Source organism: Gracilinanus agilis, chromosome 4 (genome assembly GCF_016433145.1).
Source record: "Gracilinanus agilis isolate LMUSP501 chromosome 4, AgileGrace, whole genome shotgun sequence".
NCBI lineage: Eukaryota > Metazoa > Chordata > Mammalia > Didelphimorphia > Didelphidae > Gracilinanus > Gracilinanus agilis.
This window is the reverse complement of record NC_058133.1, coordinates 99,216,132-99,236,598: the sequence shown is the minus strand read 5'-3', so window position 1 is coordinate 99,236,598 and position 20,467 is coordinate 99,216,132. Positions and strand designations below refer to the sequence as shown.

The following is a 20,467-nucleotide window of genomic DNA, read 5'->3' as shown; positions in this document are numbered from 1 at the left end:
GTAAACTGGATGGTCCCAAGGCTTAGTACTAGCATCCACTTATCATTTGAGAGAGATACTAAAAAAGAGCAACTTGGTAGGGATGGATGGAGTACATTCAATAAAACATTTCTATATGATGAAGATCAGATTAGTATAGGCTCTTAAAATCTAATATAGTTTAGGCATTTTTCTAACCGGCTATGGTTCTTCTGTGATCAAATAGGCAAGGATGTAGTGAGAAAGACTAAGTGTACAATAAAAAAAAATTCTTCTCTGAATTTACTTCTAGTGAACTGGGTTGAACTTGGTGCCACTTAGCTATCAGTTACAAGGGTACTATCAATTTTAGGTTTCAACAAATGCAAAAAATGAGAATTAGACATGATTTAGGAAAAAGATGAAAGATTCTTGGAATAGTAATCACTACACAATCTTACCATGTTATTCTTAATTTTTTATATTTTTATTTATATTAGGATATTGTATAGTCTTCAAGCTAGTAAGAGAATAATTTTAGCATGTGTATTTAAAGCATTAACAAAATAAAAGTATTTCACAAAAAAAGTCAATGTTACAGTACTACCGAAATGAGGCACAGAATAGTGATGCATTTGTAGGTTATAAACATAATACATTCATTTTAAAGAATAAACATTTAATGCAAATAACATTTTTGGATAAAATAAATATAATGGTAAATGTTGACAGCAACACCTACAGTATATGAATACCAGCAAGGTGTTTTGTAATAGATACTATTTAGAATGGTAAGGCATTCATGAAATGGTTTTAATAATTTTTACTAAATTGACAATCATCACACTATCGAGCACTTTTTATTCATTCTTTGTAAACTGTGTATGAAAAAATTTGTGCCAAATTTTTATTGTCTTGGTAACTGTTACCACATTTAAGTGTTAGAATCAGATGTACCTTTCATTGTATTGCTTCTGAAATCAATGTAACTGCTTAGTTTAGTCAATATAACAGTTTAATCATAAGCCGAAATATAAAGAGAACATTTTGCATTTAGAAAGCCAACCAACTTATAATCATCTTCATAATTTCTTCGAAATGATACTTTTGAAAATTAAAATTTGACTTTTAACAGTGGTTTTTTTTCAGAAAATAATATGCACGTTTAAGTCAAAATAATGATACAATCTATGAAACATATAGCTCCAACATATAAAATGTGGTAAGGATATTCCTCAAGCATTACCTTCTTCCCTGATATAGTCTTCTAGCAGACAGATAATATTAAGAATGGCCAAATTTTTCTGTACAATGCAGTGGATAGTCAAGCTAATGAATTTTAGACCCATGTGTTTTTAAAAGACTGGAGGAAGGGGAGAGCAACCAGTTCCAACAAGAAAACACTTCATCTCAATCACTTTTACTGCAACATTAAAATGAATATGACATCAATGGTCAACTAAAATGATTCAGTTCATAATTCTACAGATAAATTTCTATAGATGCCTAAAAGTATAGTCAGGGCAAAAGAAATAAATTGAATTTACTTTCAGGGTAAAAGACATGTAATTTCCCCCCAACATTAAAATTAACCTATTAGAACCCCAAATGTCATAGACTAATTTTTTGAAAGATAAAATCATTTTTACATCATGTATACTTTATGAATTTTGAAGTTTAAAAATTGATTGAAAACCTGCCTATAAATTCAAGGATAAGATTTTCACAACCTTGTAAGGGAAAGTATATTAAAAATGATGGGCAAGATTGTCCTCTAGTGTCCTTAATCCTTAGTCCTTACTGCACACGAAGCTTCAATGTTAACAATACAACCTTTTCCAATGTTTTACAGTAGCACTGTGTTTCTTTGTGATGACTAAACTTAACATTTTCCATTGGCTCAAAAATTCTATTCAAGGCACTGGGTACAACTGTCTACTGCACATTAGATCAAAAACATGCCAAGACAGTATTTATACTTTAATAGATTTCTTTAACCTAAAAGAAACTTTTAAATGGTGTTATTTTCATATGTGATGGACAGAACAAAGGACTTCTCTTGAATCTTCTCATCAAAAATGATCTCATAAAAATTTGGGTTGAAGTAAACAAATACTTTTATATCTTTAAACATATGCTAAAATACTATCTCAATATTCAAATAGTTGAAGCTTTTTGCATCAACATCCACAGGTGCATTACAAAATGTGTCCTTTCTTCCTCTCCATGAAAACAAAATAATCATTTATGTATACACAATGACCAATATCTTAAAAAGTAAAAGAACATATACTGAACTTGCTATTCAATTCAAGAAAATTACTGGTAAACTGAACGTACTTAAAAAGGGTATCATCAGCATGTTCTCTGCACAATTGAAACATTAATGAATAAAATGAACTTTAAAAATATAAATAAGAAAGCAACTGTTGGAGAATATAAAAAATATTTCTGAAAGGGACAGATCTTACAAATCAGGAAATATAGGAATAAAAACATATGCTTACATTATAGTGCACAGTTATATTTTGTCATTGGGTTAATGAATTAAATGCATTTAAAATTGATAAAGGAATTCAAATATAGTACTGCAAAGTCATTCAAAGAAATATGTTTTAAAATGTACAAACAACAATAAAAACACACAGAAAGCCTTGGGCAACGTGCAAATTTTAAAATGGGTATCACACCAGCCAAACAAATCCTTAACCATTTTTTTATGGATCCATTTATGCCATTTTAAGGAAAGGAAAAGATAGAATTACATAAACTCAGCAGTGTCCAACTTACATCCCACCCCCCCAAAACTTTCACATTTCAGATATACATTTTTTCACACATAAGCTGAGAAATTACAAATGTTCAAACAGTTTTATGTCTACAATCAGAGAAGTTAATTTCAAAACGGCAATACATTAAAAACTATAACATATACCTCCAACTTTTAAAAATTATACAATTATTTAAAAGTTCACAATTGTGCTTAGCCAAAGTATCCATGAATGATGAAACACGCTTAGAGATTTTGCCTTGGGTAATAAGTCTAATATGACATGCGCCAAGCTCCACCATCAGAATTTTGGCACTTGATGCATATCTGAACACAATTTTATCTGCAGGAAAAATCAAAACTGTTTTGAAAACATTTAACAATTCCAAATTAGAAAGTTCTATTTCTTTCTAAGTTCTAATATTAAAAATGTCCTCATTCCCCAAATGTTTTTTTTTGTATACATAAGGAAATATTTGGTACAAATTGGTACAAAATGAAGCTGAAATGAAAATTGGTTAAGGATTCAGAACACACCAGTCAGCTATGAAAAACTAAACTTAGCATACAGACAATATAGGGGAGGTATGATCTGCACAAAAATACTTGAAAAATTTCTGGTTCTCTTCTTCATGATCTGCCATGTGTTTAGCTGCTTGCAGTACATGCATGCATCCGTTTTGCTACATCATAAACATAGGTTATATCTGGTCGCTTCTCTGGATCTGGGTTGATGCACATATTTACTAATTGCCGTAGCTGAAAAAAAACAAACAAACAAATCTTAAAACTCAAAACACATTAGACACCAATACTATAGTGGTGAAATGCTTACTGTGAGAAACTATGTATATGTATACTTACAGTTTCATTTTTTAAATGCACTGTGACTAAAGACAAACATTTGATTAGATATATAAAATCCTAAGGTTTCATTCAATGGCATTTATATTTTTATAAATAACAAAAAATGTACAAACATGTAAAATATGTATTTTTCTGAAAAAATGTCTAAGAAATGCAAGGTGCCTAAATCTGAAGCTTTAAGTATATAGACTAGATGTCTCTACTGATAGACATTTCTTAAAGAAGTTTGATACTTAGGACATAATGACTATAAACTTTAGATTCTTTAGATTTTCAAGTACCTTTCTCTTGACATTCAAACATTAATTTGGATTAAAAACTATACAAGATTTATTAGAACATATGACCAAATTCCTGTATAACACAAATGTTAATAAGCTCAGAACCAAAAGGAAAAATACACAATGATTTCCACTACATAAAGTAAGGTAATATCAAATAGCAACAGAACTCATAGAAATTTAGTTGACAACTCTGGCACTAACTTCTTAAGGAATTTTAGAATTGGAAGGAACCGTGGCAAAGCATGCGCGTGTGCACACACACACACACACACACACACACACACACACACACACATGAATCCCCACTATAACAAACCAACAAACAAGTAGTCATCTAAGCTTTGCCTAATGACCTCCAATGAGGTCTCAGACAGCCTTTATTTCACTATTGGATAGCCTTCACTGCTAAGCATTCATGAAAAACTTAAATTTACCCCTTCTGGGCCTTTTCTACAGACTAAATAAATATCACTAATTTTTTCAAATGTTTCTCTTAGGGCACCAACTCAAGGTCCTTCACTGCACAGGTTGATTTCCTCTGAATATTCTTCATCTTTTCCATTTCTTTTCTTAAAACTAAATGTGACACTCCACATGTGATCAGATCAGGGCAGAGTAGAACTGTATGAATATCACCTCCTTATTATTTCTGTAAGCTATGCATTTCTTAGTACAGTCCTTTGCTTTTTTTGGCTGTTATGTCATACTGTTGAATCATATTGAGTTTATGGTCCACTATAATCCTCAGTATTTTTTCAAATAGTTCTTTAATCATGTTTTGTAATTGTAAAGCTTATTTCTGAGTCCAAACATGAATATATTTAACTCTATTAAGTTTCACAAGAACAGCATAATTTATTAAATGTTTTGCTGAAATCTTAGTTAAACTGCATTTACATAATTCCCCTGACCTACTTGTTTAATATGATTGTTATTGAAAAAAGAAAATATGGTTAGATTGCCATGATATATTCTTGCTAAAGTCATGCTGATCCTCTGTGATGATTCGGTTTTCTAGATGTTTATTAATCATCTCTTTAATATCCCATTCTAGAACTCTGTCAAAAATCCAGGTCAAAGAAATCAATATTTAGTTTGCAGATTCTAGTGTCTATCTCTTTCTGAAAGGGTAGCTAGGTGGCTTAGTAGATAGAGCACTGGGCCTGGAATCAGGAAGATCTGAGTTGAAATCCAATTTTGGACACTGCTAGTTGTGTGAACCTGGGCAAGTCACTTAACTTCTGTTTTCTCAACTGCAAAACCTAAGCCTCCCAGGGTTTCTGTAAAATCAGATAATAGTTATAAACTAATAAATAAGTGCTAGCTATTATTGTTATCATATATTCTTAATACTGTTATTATGATATCATATGATCATTTGTCTATCTCTAGTCCTCAGATACCTTCCCCTATCTCCTCCATGGACTTTCAAACATCACTGATAGGAGCTCAGCAATCATATCCAATCAGTTTTCTTCAATATCTGAAGACAAAATTCACCTGCACAGCAGACTTGAATTCATAAGAACTAACATGTTCTTTTTTTTTTTTTTTTTTTAATTTTTAAACCCTTGTACTTCGGTGTATTGTCTCATAGGTGAAAGATTGGTAAGGGTGGGCAATGGGGGTCAAGTGACTTGCCCAGGGTCACACAGCTGGGAAGTGGCTGAGGCCGGATTTGAACCTAGGACCTCCTGTCTCTAGGCCTCTAACATGTTCTTTTAATTAATTACTTTATAGTGAACATCAGTTCTCAATTTGCCATTTTTATTCTGTCCTTTTCAAGGAAAATGTCATTCTACTTGATTAAGAAAAAAAGCAGAATAAGCATTGGACAATAAAACCTTTCTCTTATTAGTTATCAATATCCAACCAAACCAAGCTACAATCTTTGATGTTTCTTTGACCCTCCTCTTTCCCCTAATATAGTGCCCCCCTAAACTCACCCAAACCCACCCCTTTTATTTTTCTTACCTTTATGTACTTTGTTCTTACTTTTAGCATTTCTGATACTATTTTAAATTACTGTGATATGGTTTATATTCATTCTCTCTTATCTGCCTTTACTTCCAACATTTGCATATTTCTTTAAAAAAGAAATTCTAAGTAAGCTCTTTGGCTTTTCCTCATCAGAATTATTTCCCTTTGTATCATCAGAAATTCATTCTTGAGTTTTCTATTCCCTGTATAATTTTAATCCATGAGATCTGACCTATCTTACTCCCTTTGAAATGTGCTTTCTTCAAATCTAGGCTGCATGGCCTGTGATCACTGTTCCCCCTAAGGTAGGTAACACATCAATACCTAGCTACCAGTTCTTGGTGAGAATAAAATCCAGAATAGAATTTTCCTTTGTTGGTTTCCCTACTTTTGAAGGATGAAATTAAGGTATTGGGGCAAATTGAGAATTTATTAGCTGCTATTCTTTTGGCAGAGAGAGAGATGGCACAATTAGATCTGGATAACTGAGGTTCTTTATCATTACCAATGTCTTTGTCACAACTGTTATCTACTTCCCAAACTTTCACCTATTTCCAGAGGGTCTATTGTAAACCCTGATGACAAAACTACTTTTATTTCTCTCAACAGATATTCTCAACCAAAGACCTCCATCATATTTTTCCCTCCTAGTTCTTAAATTTCAAATGAGGATAGTTTCTTAAGATCCTGCCCTTTTCTTTACTGCTATTTCTTTTGAATAAAGTACACCAATCCAGAGCCATATTTCAGTCAAAGGATTCATCTCCCCAATCTCAGCAAAACATCTAAGTACAAATTTTTCTTCTAGCTTTACAGTTTCTATTGACAGTCTTTTCCTCTTCAGTCTTTTGCTTCAATAGATTTAGAGTTGCACTTCTTTTTTTAATGTTGTTTAGTTTGAGTTTTTTCCCTTTTTATTGTTTAACTAAAAAACAAACTCCCAAACAAAACCAAATTATTATATTTGTGAATCTATTTCGTATATACATTACATTGACTAAATAATGTCAAAGGTCCCATCAACTTTTAAACTATTTACAATTATCTAGTATAATCTACTTCATCTTAAGAAATGAGAACTAAAGGCCCAGAGTTGATAAGTGCTTTGCCCAAAGACACAAAGATAATAAGAAGTAAAATTAGGTCCTCATACTCTAAGTCCAATACTTCCTCTACCAGACTACTTATCTAAATTCATTCTCCACATGGAAGTGGTAAACCTACTATTTTCTAACCATCTATTGCATCTGGAAAATAATTTATACTTCCTCATTGAAATCCCTGCTTTAGTTCAATCTTTAATAAGGGATTAACAATATCCCCAATGAGACATCCAGGTTAAAAAATAAAAGACAAAAAGAGAAATTCATACCCTGAAGACATCATAATTATCTCTTTATGCTCTTCCTGTTGTAGGACCATTTTAAAGAACAAGTATATTATAAATTAAATGTTTTGAGTATTTCAGTAAGCAAATTCTAATATCTGGGGTCTAAGACTGACTTACTTTATATGTAATTCTTTTCTAAAGGAAATTTAGAGTACCTGATTTATAAACAGTATGTTCCAAAAGGTTGAATATAAGTTACTCAAAACTTGGAAGATAAATTCACATACAAACAAAATTATATTTGGTGGCTAAGTATGCTGACTAGGCCACAAAAGACCTCTTTGAACTATAATCTGAAACTGAGATGAGTTGAATCCGGCATTAATTATATATATTCAGAGGCAGAGTGTAGAACTTGGTCACAGATGGCTTTAAGTCAAAAACAGAGATCAGAAGGGAGTCTGAGCTGGGAGGGCAAAAGGGAAAAGTGAGATGGCACACTGAAATGCAAGACCTGAGAGAGTCCATAAACAACAGAAAGAGGACTGGTCCATGAGCTGAGTAGGGGCAATAAGACATGTACAACTTCAGATATAATAATTATGAGTTCTTTAGATAGTTTTCTTGTGAGTTAGTAGTGCCTTTATATGGGTAGTAAAGGGCCTTCTAGGCAGCTCCCAGTATGCTAAGGTAGAATGTTCCAACTTTCAAAGGGCTGAGTTTCCTAAAGGGTCTCAGGGTCCTGTATAGTTTATTTTTCTCCTTCACAAGAATTCAATTCAATTAATTGTTTCTGAAATGCCTATTATATACTCATGGCCTTGTAGAGGCTATAACGATGAGAGCAAAAGAGTCCTTTCCTTCAAGAGGCCTACATTCTATCAGGGGAAACATATACACAAATAATTAGATTCAAAGAATATACAAAATAAATACAAAGAAATTTCAAATATTTCAAGGGCTGTCACTTGAAAAAAGAATCAGACCTGACCTACTTGGTCCTAAAGTGCAGCACTAGGAATAACATGTAAAAACTGGTTTGCCATAAAATTTTATTTTTCCAAATAATACTCATTTTAAGGCTTACAAAGCACCTTCCTCATTAAAGGGTTGTATAGTAAAGAGATATAAGGGAAAACATAAAAACATCAGATTTATAAGTGAGTGGCAGGATGCCTGGGAAAGGTGTGGTGATCTTCCAGCTAAATGTATTGGTATATGTATAGAACATTCCTGTCCAGATTTGCACTGAACTAGATGGCTTCTGAGAGGCCCTTTCTCTGTAAATATTAATATGGGTCAATTCCCTTATTTCATGAGGAAACTGAAATTCAGAGAGATCAAATGACCTGTTTAAGGAAATGAATGCACAAAGCCTAATCTCCTTTGAGGTGGGAGAAAGATATTCTAGGCCAGATCATTCTCTGTTCATGTCTATGCAGTGGTGGATGCTTGGGATACTTGAGTAGTTTGACCTGGCAGGTGGGTGGGTGAAAGAAGAGGGACACAGAAGAAGGCCTCAGGAGCAGGTTTTGCCTGGAGGGAAGAATAATTTGGGACATTTTGAACCTAGATATTTATAACTGAGTTCCATTCTGGCTCAGACACTTTATTAGCTGTGTGATCCTGGGTGACTCATTTAACAACTCTTGTTTGCCATAGTCAAGTGGAGAAGAAAATGGCAAATGTCTCTAGTAACTTTGCTAAGAAAACCCTATAAGAGATCACAAAGAGTTGGCCACTTCTCATATGACTGTAGAGCAAGAAATTTATAACTTGGATAGTGGCCTTTTTAACTTTGGTAATATTCTATGGAATGAATATAGGGTATTCACTGCTGTCTTTAAAATTCTATCAGGTACAAAATCTTATCAGTTAAATCTACAAGTTTCCTAAACCACTATGGGTGCCTTGTGAATAACTCTTAGAGATAAGTAGAGTGTGAAAAGTAGGACATTAAAAAAAAAAAAAAACCTTACCTTCCACCTTAGAATCAATACTATATATGGGTTCTAAGACAGAAGAGCAATAAGGGCTAGGCAATAGGGGTTAAGTGATTTGTCCATGGTCACACAGGCCTGGCTCTCAATCCACTGAGCCACCCAGCTGCCCCTAACTAGGGCATCTTCTCTGGCTGTCTCCTGTGTCTAGAACTCTTTCCCTTTTCTTCTCCCACTAGTGGCTTCTCTGGATTCCTTTAAGTCCCAAATAAAAACTACTCTTTATAGGAAGCCTACTTGATTATCTCCCAATGTCAGTGTTTTTCCTCTTTTAATGATTTTCTATTTATCCCATATATAGCTTGCTTTGTAAATATGCTTACATGTTGCATTAGATTTGAAGCTCTCTGAGGGCAAAGATGTTTTTTTTTCTCTCTTTATATTCCCAGAGCTTAACACAGTGTCTAGCATATATATGTACTTAATAAATGTTTATGACTCATTGGCAAGTATTTATTGGTTATGTTGAAGAAATAATCAGAAATTACTAAAAATATTCATATAAGATTTGGGGTTTTGGTTTTAAAGGATTGCTTTATTACAAAAATGAATAATATGGAAATAGGTAGTTGATAACATGTGTATAACCCAGTGGAAGGGCTTATTGGTTCCAGGAGGGGGGAGGGAAGAAGGCAGGGAAAGAAAATGAATTATGTAAACATGGGAAAATATTTTTAAAATAAATGAATAAAAATAAAAGAGTTGAAAATCTGGGAGAGGGGGTAGAAGAAGTATGCAAAAGTTTCCTTATTTGAGAATAATAAACTGGAGGAATTCCATGTGAATTGGAAAGACCTCCAGGAACTGATGCAGAGTGAAAGGAGCAGAGCCAGAAGAACATTGCACACAGAGACTGATATACTGTGGTAAAATCGAATGTAATGGACTTCTGTACTAGCAGCAATGCAATGATCCAGGACAATTCTGAGGGATTTATGGAAAAGAACGCTACTCACATTCAGAGGAAGAACTACAGGAGAGGAAACATAGAAGAAAAACAACTGCTTGAACACATGGGTTGAGGCGGACATGATTGGGGATGTAGACTCGAAACTACCACACCAATGCAACTATCAACAATTTGGAAATAAGTCTTGATTGATGACACATGTTAAAACCAGTGGAAATGCGCATCAGCCATGGGGGGGGGGGAGCTCAGGGGGTGAAAGTGGAAAGTAAGAGCATGAATTATGTAACCATGTTAACTTTTCTAAAAAAATAAATATTAATAAATGTTTAAAAAATAAAAAATAAATTATTGGAGAAAAAATTAAAAAAAAAAGTTTCCTTATTTGAAATAGAGTTTGCTAGTGTTGTCAAAGATTGGTCTTATCCCTGGTGGCTCTTAAAAAGCTAGCTGGCCAATTTTGCTGTGAAGTGGAGTGGAAACCAAGACTCCAGGCAGGAAGTGACTGTGGAATGTGACCCCTGCACCTTCACCAGAGGGTAGCAGGGAAGGGCAGAGGACTTCCTTTTCTTTCCCTATTGCTCATCAGTTTAAGCAGTTGTTAGTGAAGCTAATAATCCATCCAGCAAGGAGAAGAGAGAAACTGCTGATGGATTCAGAGCAGAAAAACTTTCTAGGGGTCTGACAACAGAAAGGAGAGCTGACTACAAATTCAAGAGAGAACTAGTCCTCCTATAGTAAAGAGCTGAGCTGAGAAAAAGAACAAGCCAGGGAGTTCGGCTAGTGAAAAGCATTGGAAGAGCAAGGCCAAAAAATAAAATGTATTTCAGGTCTTGCTTTCTTGCCAAAAGCACATTCAAATATAGAAATAAAAAACTAAAAAGTATTTGTGAATACTCTGGGCAAATATAACTTCATGAAAGAGTACATTTTCTTCAACACCAATTTAGGGACTAAGGAGCATCCCATTACTTCTTTCAAGATGTTAATATGCTGCTTCAATAAATGTATGCTATAACATAAATCTCCCAAAAGCAAGTTTCAAGAAAGCAAAATAATTCTCATAATTCCTTTGTCCACCTTCCCCAAATAATGTCATATAATAAGTACTGCTTAGGTATTAGGATTTTAAAAGTTCATTTCATCAAACATACAGTGACAATGAATTGCAGTCATGGCACATCAAAAATATATTTAAATAATTATTATTTGAAGAGATTGATAAGACTACCCTTTAGCATATTAATTTTGAACAGAAGAGACATTATGAATTGAGGAGAAATTTAGAAACGAAACTTTTTTTTAAAGGGTTCCAACATTAAGACAAAGTAAAACCTCTAATGTCCGGTGTATAGATCTATTTACATTTAAATTATAAATTAAAGATAATTTTCTAAGAACTTATCTTTTCAAAGTTGAGGAAAATTTTCATGCATTTTTGTCAACAGGCATCAATTCTAATATTAATATAACAGTAAATGGCTTTGTATTAAACACACTAAAAGAAAGAGAATTCCAATAAATCCTTGCCAGGGTAATAAACCATTATCTATCCATTTCAGTCATGTCTAGATAATAACAATAAAGCTTTTGTGTAATGTGACTTCAAGGTCACTATACATTTCTCAGTAGAATACTAAAAAGTAGTGTTATTGGTACTCTTCATTTCCCACTCCCACCTAATCCCTCTGAGACCAATTATGTTATGTCAGTCTCCCAGATATTCCCAATTTCCATCTACCCAAGGACAAATATTTTAGTGCCCCAAAGTGGGTGTTAACATCTCTTCTGATTTAAATATATACACAAAATGATTAGATATTGCCTTCTTGTATTGGCAATACAATACAATATGGACTGAGGAAAAAGGAAAACAATATTATAAAGATATATAATATTTATATTTTACAGGATAAGATAATTCCATTGCCATTTGAAAACTCTGGAAGACCTACAGGAGAAGTCAGAAGGTTTTGCATGATGCCATATAATATCTAAAACAGGGCACCAATTTGGATTCATTTCTTCAAGAAGAAAGTCTCCAGGGCCACTTCAGAAGGATATGTGAACAGAGACCCTACTTAGCTATGCTTTTTAAAGCAAAAACAGGCCTTTCAGAGATCTTTAGAGATTTAATTCAACATGGCAGATTTCAATAATGTGGTCAACCTAGGCTACAAATGATAAGAGTTAATATACATAAAAAACAACTTTTAGGGGGAAATTTAAATTTATTTTAAAATACCAAAATGTTTAAAATAATAGTAATATATATGAATAAGGGCTCATTGACATAGGAGCTGCAACATTATTGCATATTTTTATGCTTTATGCTTACCAGCATTCAAAATACTCTCATTTTCAGTTAATATTTCCATATCTTAAGTTCAATTATTATAAAAATGATAGATATATAGATCTACCTTTAAAATATATCTATAACACAAAATATGATTAACATACATATTTAAACATTCTAGGGAGAACCTCTTGGGGAGAATCCATAAATGGTAATGTATATGATAGGGTTTAATTTCAATAGTCTTTCTGTGATGTAATGAAGTAATTTAGGGAATAGAATAGAAATTTATAGGAGTTTGGCTGTCAGCTTTGAGCATTCTGTATTGGAATGTAACTGGAAGTAAATACATGTACATACATGTTGTTAAGCTATGTTATTCAAATAAATGTAAGAAAAGGAACATGGAGAATCTCTAGATATATATGAGCATATATGAACAGAAGTGTATATATATATTTACATATAGCCTTGTTTTTAAAATGGATTGATAAGCACGTTACTTTTTTTTAAAAAATGAACCTGAAGCATGCTATATTTTAAAATTTACATTTTTCAACTTTATTGTGGTCATATAGGTTTTGGGAAAGTGTACCTTTTAGAAAGAGTTAATATAAGTCCTACATCTAGAAGTAATTTTAGGGATTATTCAGTCCAAATAACTCATTTAACAGATAAGCAGACTGAAGTTCAAAGAAGTTAAATGAGTTGTCCAGTTGCAATCAGCGAGGCAATGGTAGAGCGGATAAAGTTGGCCTCGGAGTAGAAAGCATTCTTGCCTTTGCCACGTTCTTGCTATGTGACCTTGGGCAAGTCACAAACTCTCTTTGTACTCTAGGTAATTTTCTAGGGCACAAAGTCAGAGAGCAGTTTTTGACTTATATTGGTGGAGGGAGTTTTATTACTTGGAAGGTCTCTAGATAGAAGAAATCATAGCCTGGGGGAAAAATGGGCTAATGGTGAAGAAACTGAATCTCCTAATTCTGACTTCATTGTTTTACCAATTCAGTTCAACAAATTTATTATTATTTATTATTACATACAAGGCATTTCTCCTAGGTGCTGATGGATATAAAATAAAAAATGTAAAAAAATACTACCTTCTCTGAAGTAGCTTACATTCTATTTTCCTTCCTCCATAGTGCGTAATATGATGAAGAAAATTATTCTACCATGGAAAGCAGCATGTCATATGTGCACACACATGTGTAGTCAGTTGCATATTATTTGAATATACTTAGCAATTACCTTATTCTTTTCTTTCAATTTCTGAAATTCCTGAAGGATATTAGTAGCTAAAAATTCTGAGTAGTAAATTGTTTTTTCTCATTCTATGACTATGGCTATTTTTTCCCTGTGATATATTTCTGGTGAAGTGATTTAGTTTTGGAAGGCACCCTAGGGCTTATCTTGTCCAATACCTAAATTTTATAGTTAAGAGACCTGAGGACCAAGAGAAATTAAGTGATTTCTCCAAGTTTGCACTGTGGCAGAGGCAGGATCTGAATCCGAATCTGATTGATTCTTCTACTGTGAAACATTTTCCAAAATTAATACAGCTTCTGCTGTAACATCTATTAACTTCAACTTAAGGTACACATTAAAAAAACTACAAAAAAGCTACTTTACAGAATTGGATAAAATCATTAAGAAATTCATTTGGAGAAATAAAATGTCTAGAATCTCAAGGGAAGTAATAAAAAAAAGTAGGAATGAAGAAGATGGATTACTATTAAATCTTAAATGATATTACAAAGTAGAACTAATGAAAAAACTGCTAGATATTCTTTTTAAAAGGATATATAGGGGGCAGCTGGGTAGCACTGTGGATTGAGATCTAGACCTAGAGATGGGTAGTCCTGGGTTCAAATCTAGCCTCAGACACTTCCTAGCTGTGTGACCCTGGGCAAGTCACTTAACTGCCATTGCCTAGCCCTTACCACTCTTCTGCCTTGGAACCAATACACAGTATTGATTCCAAGACGGAAGGTAAGGGTTTAAAAAAAAAAAAGCATATATAAGTGGGAGATATTGGATTATGTTAAGAAGTTAATTAAAGCAGTTAAACATGGTAGCCCAGTGTTTGAATAATGTAAGAACATAAATTACTGGGGAAAGACTTGTTACTTGGCAAAAAATTCTGTGAAAAACTCAAAGTAGTATGGCGAAAAAAAAATACATACATTTATATCAGAACATCATCTGATCCATACCAGAGCAAACTTCAAATGAATATGTAAGTGAATAAGTACACAGCAATTTTCAAAAAGGAAGAGAGAGAAAGGAAAGGAAAAGGAACCAAGAAGAAAAAAAAAACTAATGGGAGGATCTTTAATCAAATAAGGTTAAAGTTATCCTAAAATATAAAACTTTGAAAGCAACAGAGAGTGGACAGTCTTGGCTTTGAAGTCAGAAAAACCTGGAACAGATTCTGATACTAACATTTACTTGTGCAACCTTGACTCTGACACATACCAGCTGAGTGACCCTAAATAAATTACAGAATCTCTCAGTGCTCCAGGAAAATTTCTAGGACTTTTAAGTTACAGAGAAGTTAATTTGCATTGGGAGAAGGAGTTCCCTTCACAGACTCACCCTTCAACCATTTTCTAAAGAATTTTAATTATATAAAAGTATTTTTGCATGAACAAATCAATGGAGATCGAATAAGAAGAGAAGCTGTTGATTGGGGGGGAAATCTTTGCATCACCTATCTGACAAAATGCTGACATTCAAAATATAGGAAGCCAAAATAAATATATAAGGCCATGAATACTAGGGAAGAGATCAAAGAATAGAAAATGATTTCAAGAGGGAAAATTCAAACTATCAACAATCATATGGAGCAAAAATCTCCAATAATCAAAAATAGAAATAAAAATTCAAGCTTGTTTCAATTCATGTAATTTAAACTGGCAAAAAATAATATAATCTAGAAATAGTTGATGTCACAGGGTTACAGGAAGAGAGGAATACATGCTTGGCAGAACTATGAAACAAAACCATTCTAGAAAACTATTTGAAGTGAGAAAAGTTACTAAACTATTCATATTCTTTGCTCCACATTACAAATGTTAAGTATATATCCCAGAGAGGGCAAAGACAAAAGGAAAAAAGTCCCACAAATACTAAGATATTCAACAAGTAGCACTTTTTTTTTTTTTTTTTGTAGCAAAAAACTAGAAATAAAGTGAGTGCCTTTTGAGGAACGGTTAAAAAAAACTGGCATGTGAACAGTGAGTGTATTACTGTTCTATAAAATGAATGAGAAATTCAAAAATACATAATAAAAACCATGCACATAAACTGATGCAGAGCAAAGAAAGTAAAACTAAGAGAATGTGTGTGTGTGTGTGTGTGTGTGTGTGTGTCTGGAGAGAGAACATACATATAGAAATAAGAAAACAAATTATTTTATATTGATGGTCAATTGTGAACATAGAGATCTGATAATGAAACATATTTCTTTCTTCTTGATAGTGGTACTAGACTATTGGTATCAAATCTTACATATTCAGTCAGACACTGGGAAAAGAGAAGGGGTTGCCTCCAATGACACACCTCTGCTGATGGGTCATCTTGTTGTGTTTAACTATTTCTCTTAGTTAAAGATATATTTCAATGCAGGTCATTATTAGGAAGTGATAGTGATACACACATAATAAAACACATTTGTATATTATGCATACATGTATACATATACACAGGCATTAATAAAATAAAATTTAAAGTTATTAGTAACTACATCATATTATCAACTCATAAGTGTAGTGATCTTTGCAAATATATCAAATGAACAAGATCAAACCAAGAAGAGAAAATCAAGATAAAACAATCTCAAGGGTAGCAAACCATAAAAAGCTTACTTGAAAATTAGTCTATGGAAAGGTAGAAAGATCACTTGATAGGAACCTCAACTGTAATCTCTGCAATGACAAAAACTTGTCACTATGGTAACTTGTTTATACACACACACATATATATATATATATATACTTCCCTGTACCTGTACCGTCATTAGCAAAAAGAGGCTAATATCACAAAGTACTGACAGCATAAAACAAATTCTACATAAGTAGCTTGAAAAGTAAAAATGCATTAAATACAAAATTTAGTTATTAGTAAGTCATGGAAAAATATTTGCTCTCTATGAGAAATTCTATATAACTACTTCCATTTAATTCAGTAAGAAGTCAAGCCAAAGTTAGCAAATTTAACTTGTTTTTCAATTACTACTCGTACTCTAAAAAATTACTGCCAGAAATTAAAAAAATATTTTCAATGAAACTTAAGTAATTTTATTTATTTCATAATTTAATTTATAATTACTGATTTCTCTTTATTTTCACTGTATTTAACTGAAAAGCATGCTTAGCCACATACAGGTTTTGTACAGGCCAATCTTTTGTATAAGATTTAAGAGGAAAAAATGGTGAACATATATGAACTAGTCTACTCTCCACAGATGCACCAGAAAACGTGTTATCTTTTGCATAATTTGCTTTAGATATTATTTTAAACACTTGGGGAATTCAAAGATTTTTACTACATCGTATAAAACTAAAAAAGCCGCAGATTTTCCTTACTCAAATGAAATTGAAGGAGAGGTACTATATGAACAAGTCATTTCAATAAAAACATAAACCTTGTCTCTCCTAATTCAATTTAAGAAAGCACTTGCTTTTGAAGCATTTATTATGTGCAAGGCCTTTTGCCAGGTGTTCAGGAGGCAAAGATGAAAAATGATAAATAGTTGTTGACCTTTAAGACACTTATAATATGAAGAACATACCTATTTTTAGTTTCCCATTTTCCCAAAGGTAGGCATTATCCAGAAAGAGATAATTACTAGAAGACAGAAGTACATGAAGGCATATTCTTGCTAAAATCTGTTTACTATGTTTATAAAAATATTTTAGGAAAAATATTGGTATTGACAATCCTCATACAAATAAGAATATAAATATAGCATAAGTATAATAGGGAGGTAGCATGAATGTGGCAAGTGAGGTCCTGGACTTAAAGACAGGAAAGAATGGGTTCCTGTACTACAGCTGATAACTATCAGTGATAGGATAATGGGCAAGTCAATTAATCTCACTTGGTCTCAATTCTTCATTTATAAAATGGGTATAACAATAACTATAGTACTTCTTTTAGAGGATTTTTGTATGGTTCAAACAAAGCAATATATGCTTTACTAATTTTAAAGCATGTAATAAAAAGCAGTTATTATGGAGACAACAATGTTACAGTGGAATACCAGTGCTATTGTCTCTAATAGAGGGACATGGTTAGAATTGGTCTGAAGAAAACTATCTTTGTAGGTTTTTTTTTACTATTTCAGGTTTATAAACTTTTTGAGGCCTTTATAAATAGTTATTTGAAGGAAAGTAATCTCTTAAAAAGTTAATGTTTGGGGGCAGCTGGGTAGCTCAGTGGAGTGAGAGTCAGGCCTGGAGACAGGAGGTCCTAGGTTCAAACCCGGCCTCAGCCACTTCCCAGCTGTGTGACCCTGGGCAAGTCACTTGACCCCCATTGCCCACCCTTACCAATCTTCCACCTATGAGACAATACACCGAAGTATAAAGGGTTAAAAAAAAAAAGTTAATGTTTTAAAAATTAACTTGCCTTTGGAAAAAGATTTTATTTAAATAACTCGAAAACAAACAACTCTTTGCAATTATGGTTTAATTTGGGTTATAAAGTCCAAATAAAGATTAACTTTCTGCAAATACCTATTATGACTGAGCAACAAATCCTCAAAGACTAAACAGAATAATAATACTTTGAGTTAACTTTTAAAATAAAAGCCTGGTTTTTGTTTGTTTGTTTTTGGTAATAAATCTGAGCAAATTGATATTATTTTTGGGAAGATAAACAGTTATAGGCCAAGTATATCAGAAATAGAATGAAATTCTTATTTCTTTTTTTAGTAAATTTAAAACTACCATAAAAATATAAAACTTTCAATTAATTTGAATTCTTCAATAATTAAACACTTATTAAGTATGTATCATGTACAAAGTACTGAACTTGGTGCTGAAATGCAAAGCCAAAAATACTATTCCTGATGTCTTTAGAAACTTATAATTCAATAGGTAAAGGAGGAAAATAGATATATTTATACAATATATACAAGAGTAGGACAAGATGCGGTGAAAGAGCCAAACAAGGTATACTAAGAAAGTTTGCAGAGTGGAAAAAATGCTTTTGTCTAGTGGAAGGAATTAGGTGATATCTGATTAGAGATGTAAGAAGCATTGAACATTGTGATAATTAGATTAAGTCTATACTGCCCATCTTTAGATTTAATCACCAAAGGTGAGAGCACCTTCCAATTCTGGTCCTATGTGTGCTAGAGTGAGTAACAATCAGAATCAACCAGCTGCCCCCTACGCTTTCTTGAGAAGCATCTATTGTGATTGGACACACAGACTAGGGGAAGACACTGGAAGTGACGCATACGTGACCCCTTTAAAAAAGGGAGTTGAGTGAATGAAGCTGCTTCTGGTTTGGTGAAGGGGACCTGATGGAGCTTTGCTGGTTTATCACCGAGACTGTTCCACGTGGTGAGTTTAACGATTGAATCTTCCTGAACTTCTATTAAGAAACTTCCTTTTATAGACTCTGTGAATGAAGTTTGCTCCATTCACCTCCAGGCCTCAGGCCCTTTAACCTTGGGTGAGGGTTAAGATCTACCTGGATTAATTAGTGAGATAGATTCTTATTTTCTTCCTCTCTCTCTTCTCTCATGTAAATAAACTTCCATAAAAGTCAATTTTGATTTGAGATTATTCTTAATTGAAGATTGATAATAGTTCAATCCTCTGGTGACCATCTTTAATATATTGAACGCATAAAACCCCCTTTTCATCCTTACATCAACAGGCAAAGATGGAAAAAATAATGAATTCCTCTTGTGTTAACAATAATATAATTTACTTCTTCAAAAGTGAAAACACTGAAAAATGGATTACCAATACTTTCTGAAACAAATTTTGGGTTCTTGTTGTGAAGTTCTATGGTTTATTATCACTCCTTTCCATTTAATTTCTTCTAGTCCTCAAACTTTCACCACCCTATTTTCTCATACCAGGTTCAACCACTTTTCATTCCAATTTTCTACTCCTTTACCCTTTCATTGGCAGCTTCAAAACTGTTGAACATAGTGCTACAAGCCCCAAGCCTGAAAGAAAATTATTAAAAGCAACCAAAGAAAGAAACATATTTGTTTAACCTTTCTTGTATCTTCTCAAAAAACCTGGTATTAATGAATGCTAAAAAAAGTAATTCACAGGCATTTTTGAAGCTGTGAATTCTATAGCCCATATAATAGCATTATATAAGATAATACATTTATGTATTTTACATTTGTGAAGCAAAATAATACATTAAAGGGCTAAACTTTGTTTTCTAATATACTGCCATTCTAAATATTCATGTTTTTAAAAAATGCTACTCAACTTAGTCAAACTTTGGGGAGGGGGAAAGAAGGAAGGGAACTTCTGGGGAATAAGAGTGGTTTATATAGTTTTGGCATTCAAAATATTTCTATAAAAAGTTTAAAATGTCATCAATTAAGAAAAATCTTGATTTTTTTCTTTTAATACATGGAAAATGAATTTTTTGTGAGAGGCTTCCTTTTGGAGAAAATGGTTTTATTGCTGTTACCTTCTTTACTTTCACTTTTCTGCTCCTTCATTAGCTAGTCTCTAATGATGTCATATTCAAGATTTCTTACATGACCAAATTAAACTAGAAGCTAGCTGAAGTAAAAAAAAACATTCTCTTTGACTTATCAATTGGAGAATTTTTTAAAAAAGGTACAGATCATCAGCCTTACAATTTAGCTTATTACTCTTAGAGAAATAAAAAATTTCATACCATAAACTAGTTACTTTAAAAGTTTCTTATAAATTTTGTGAATTTTCTAACATTATTTTTTATAAGGAGTTATAACTTAAAATAATTATGTAAGAGACTTACCCTCTTTATACAACGTGAAAAATGCTACTAAGTATTTTTAAAACTGAAGATCTGGCATATGAGTTAATTAACTATAAAAATCT

The 20,467-nt window shown here is 32.7% G+C and overlaps 1 protein-coding gene across 1 annotated transcript in view; it reads right to left on the bottom strand.

Annotated features, from left to right (window-relative positions):
* Positions 1-437: 437 nt before the first annotated feature.
* NEK7 (NIMA related kinase 7) overlaps positions 438-20,467 on the bottom strand; it is a 207,989-nt gene continuing 187,959 nt past the window's right edge. Inside the window, exon 10 of the mRNA XM_044673749.1 lies at positions 438-3,487. Within this exon, the coding sequence (XP_044529684.1) occupies positions 3,377-3,487 (111 nt within the window). The 3' untranslated portion in view covers positions 438-3,376. The remainder of the gene's footprint in view (positions 3,488-20,467) is intronic.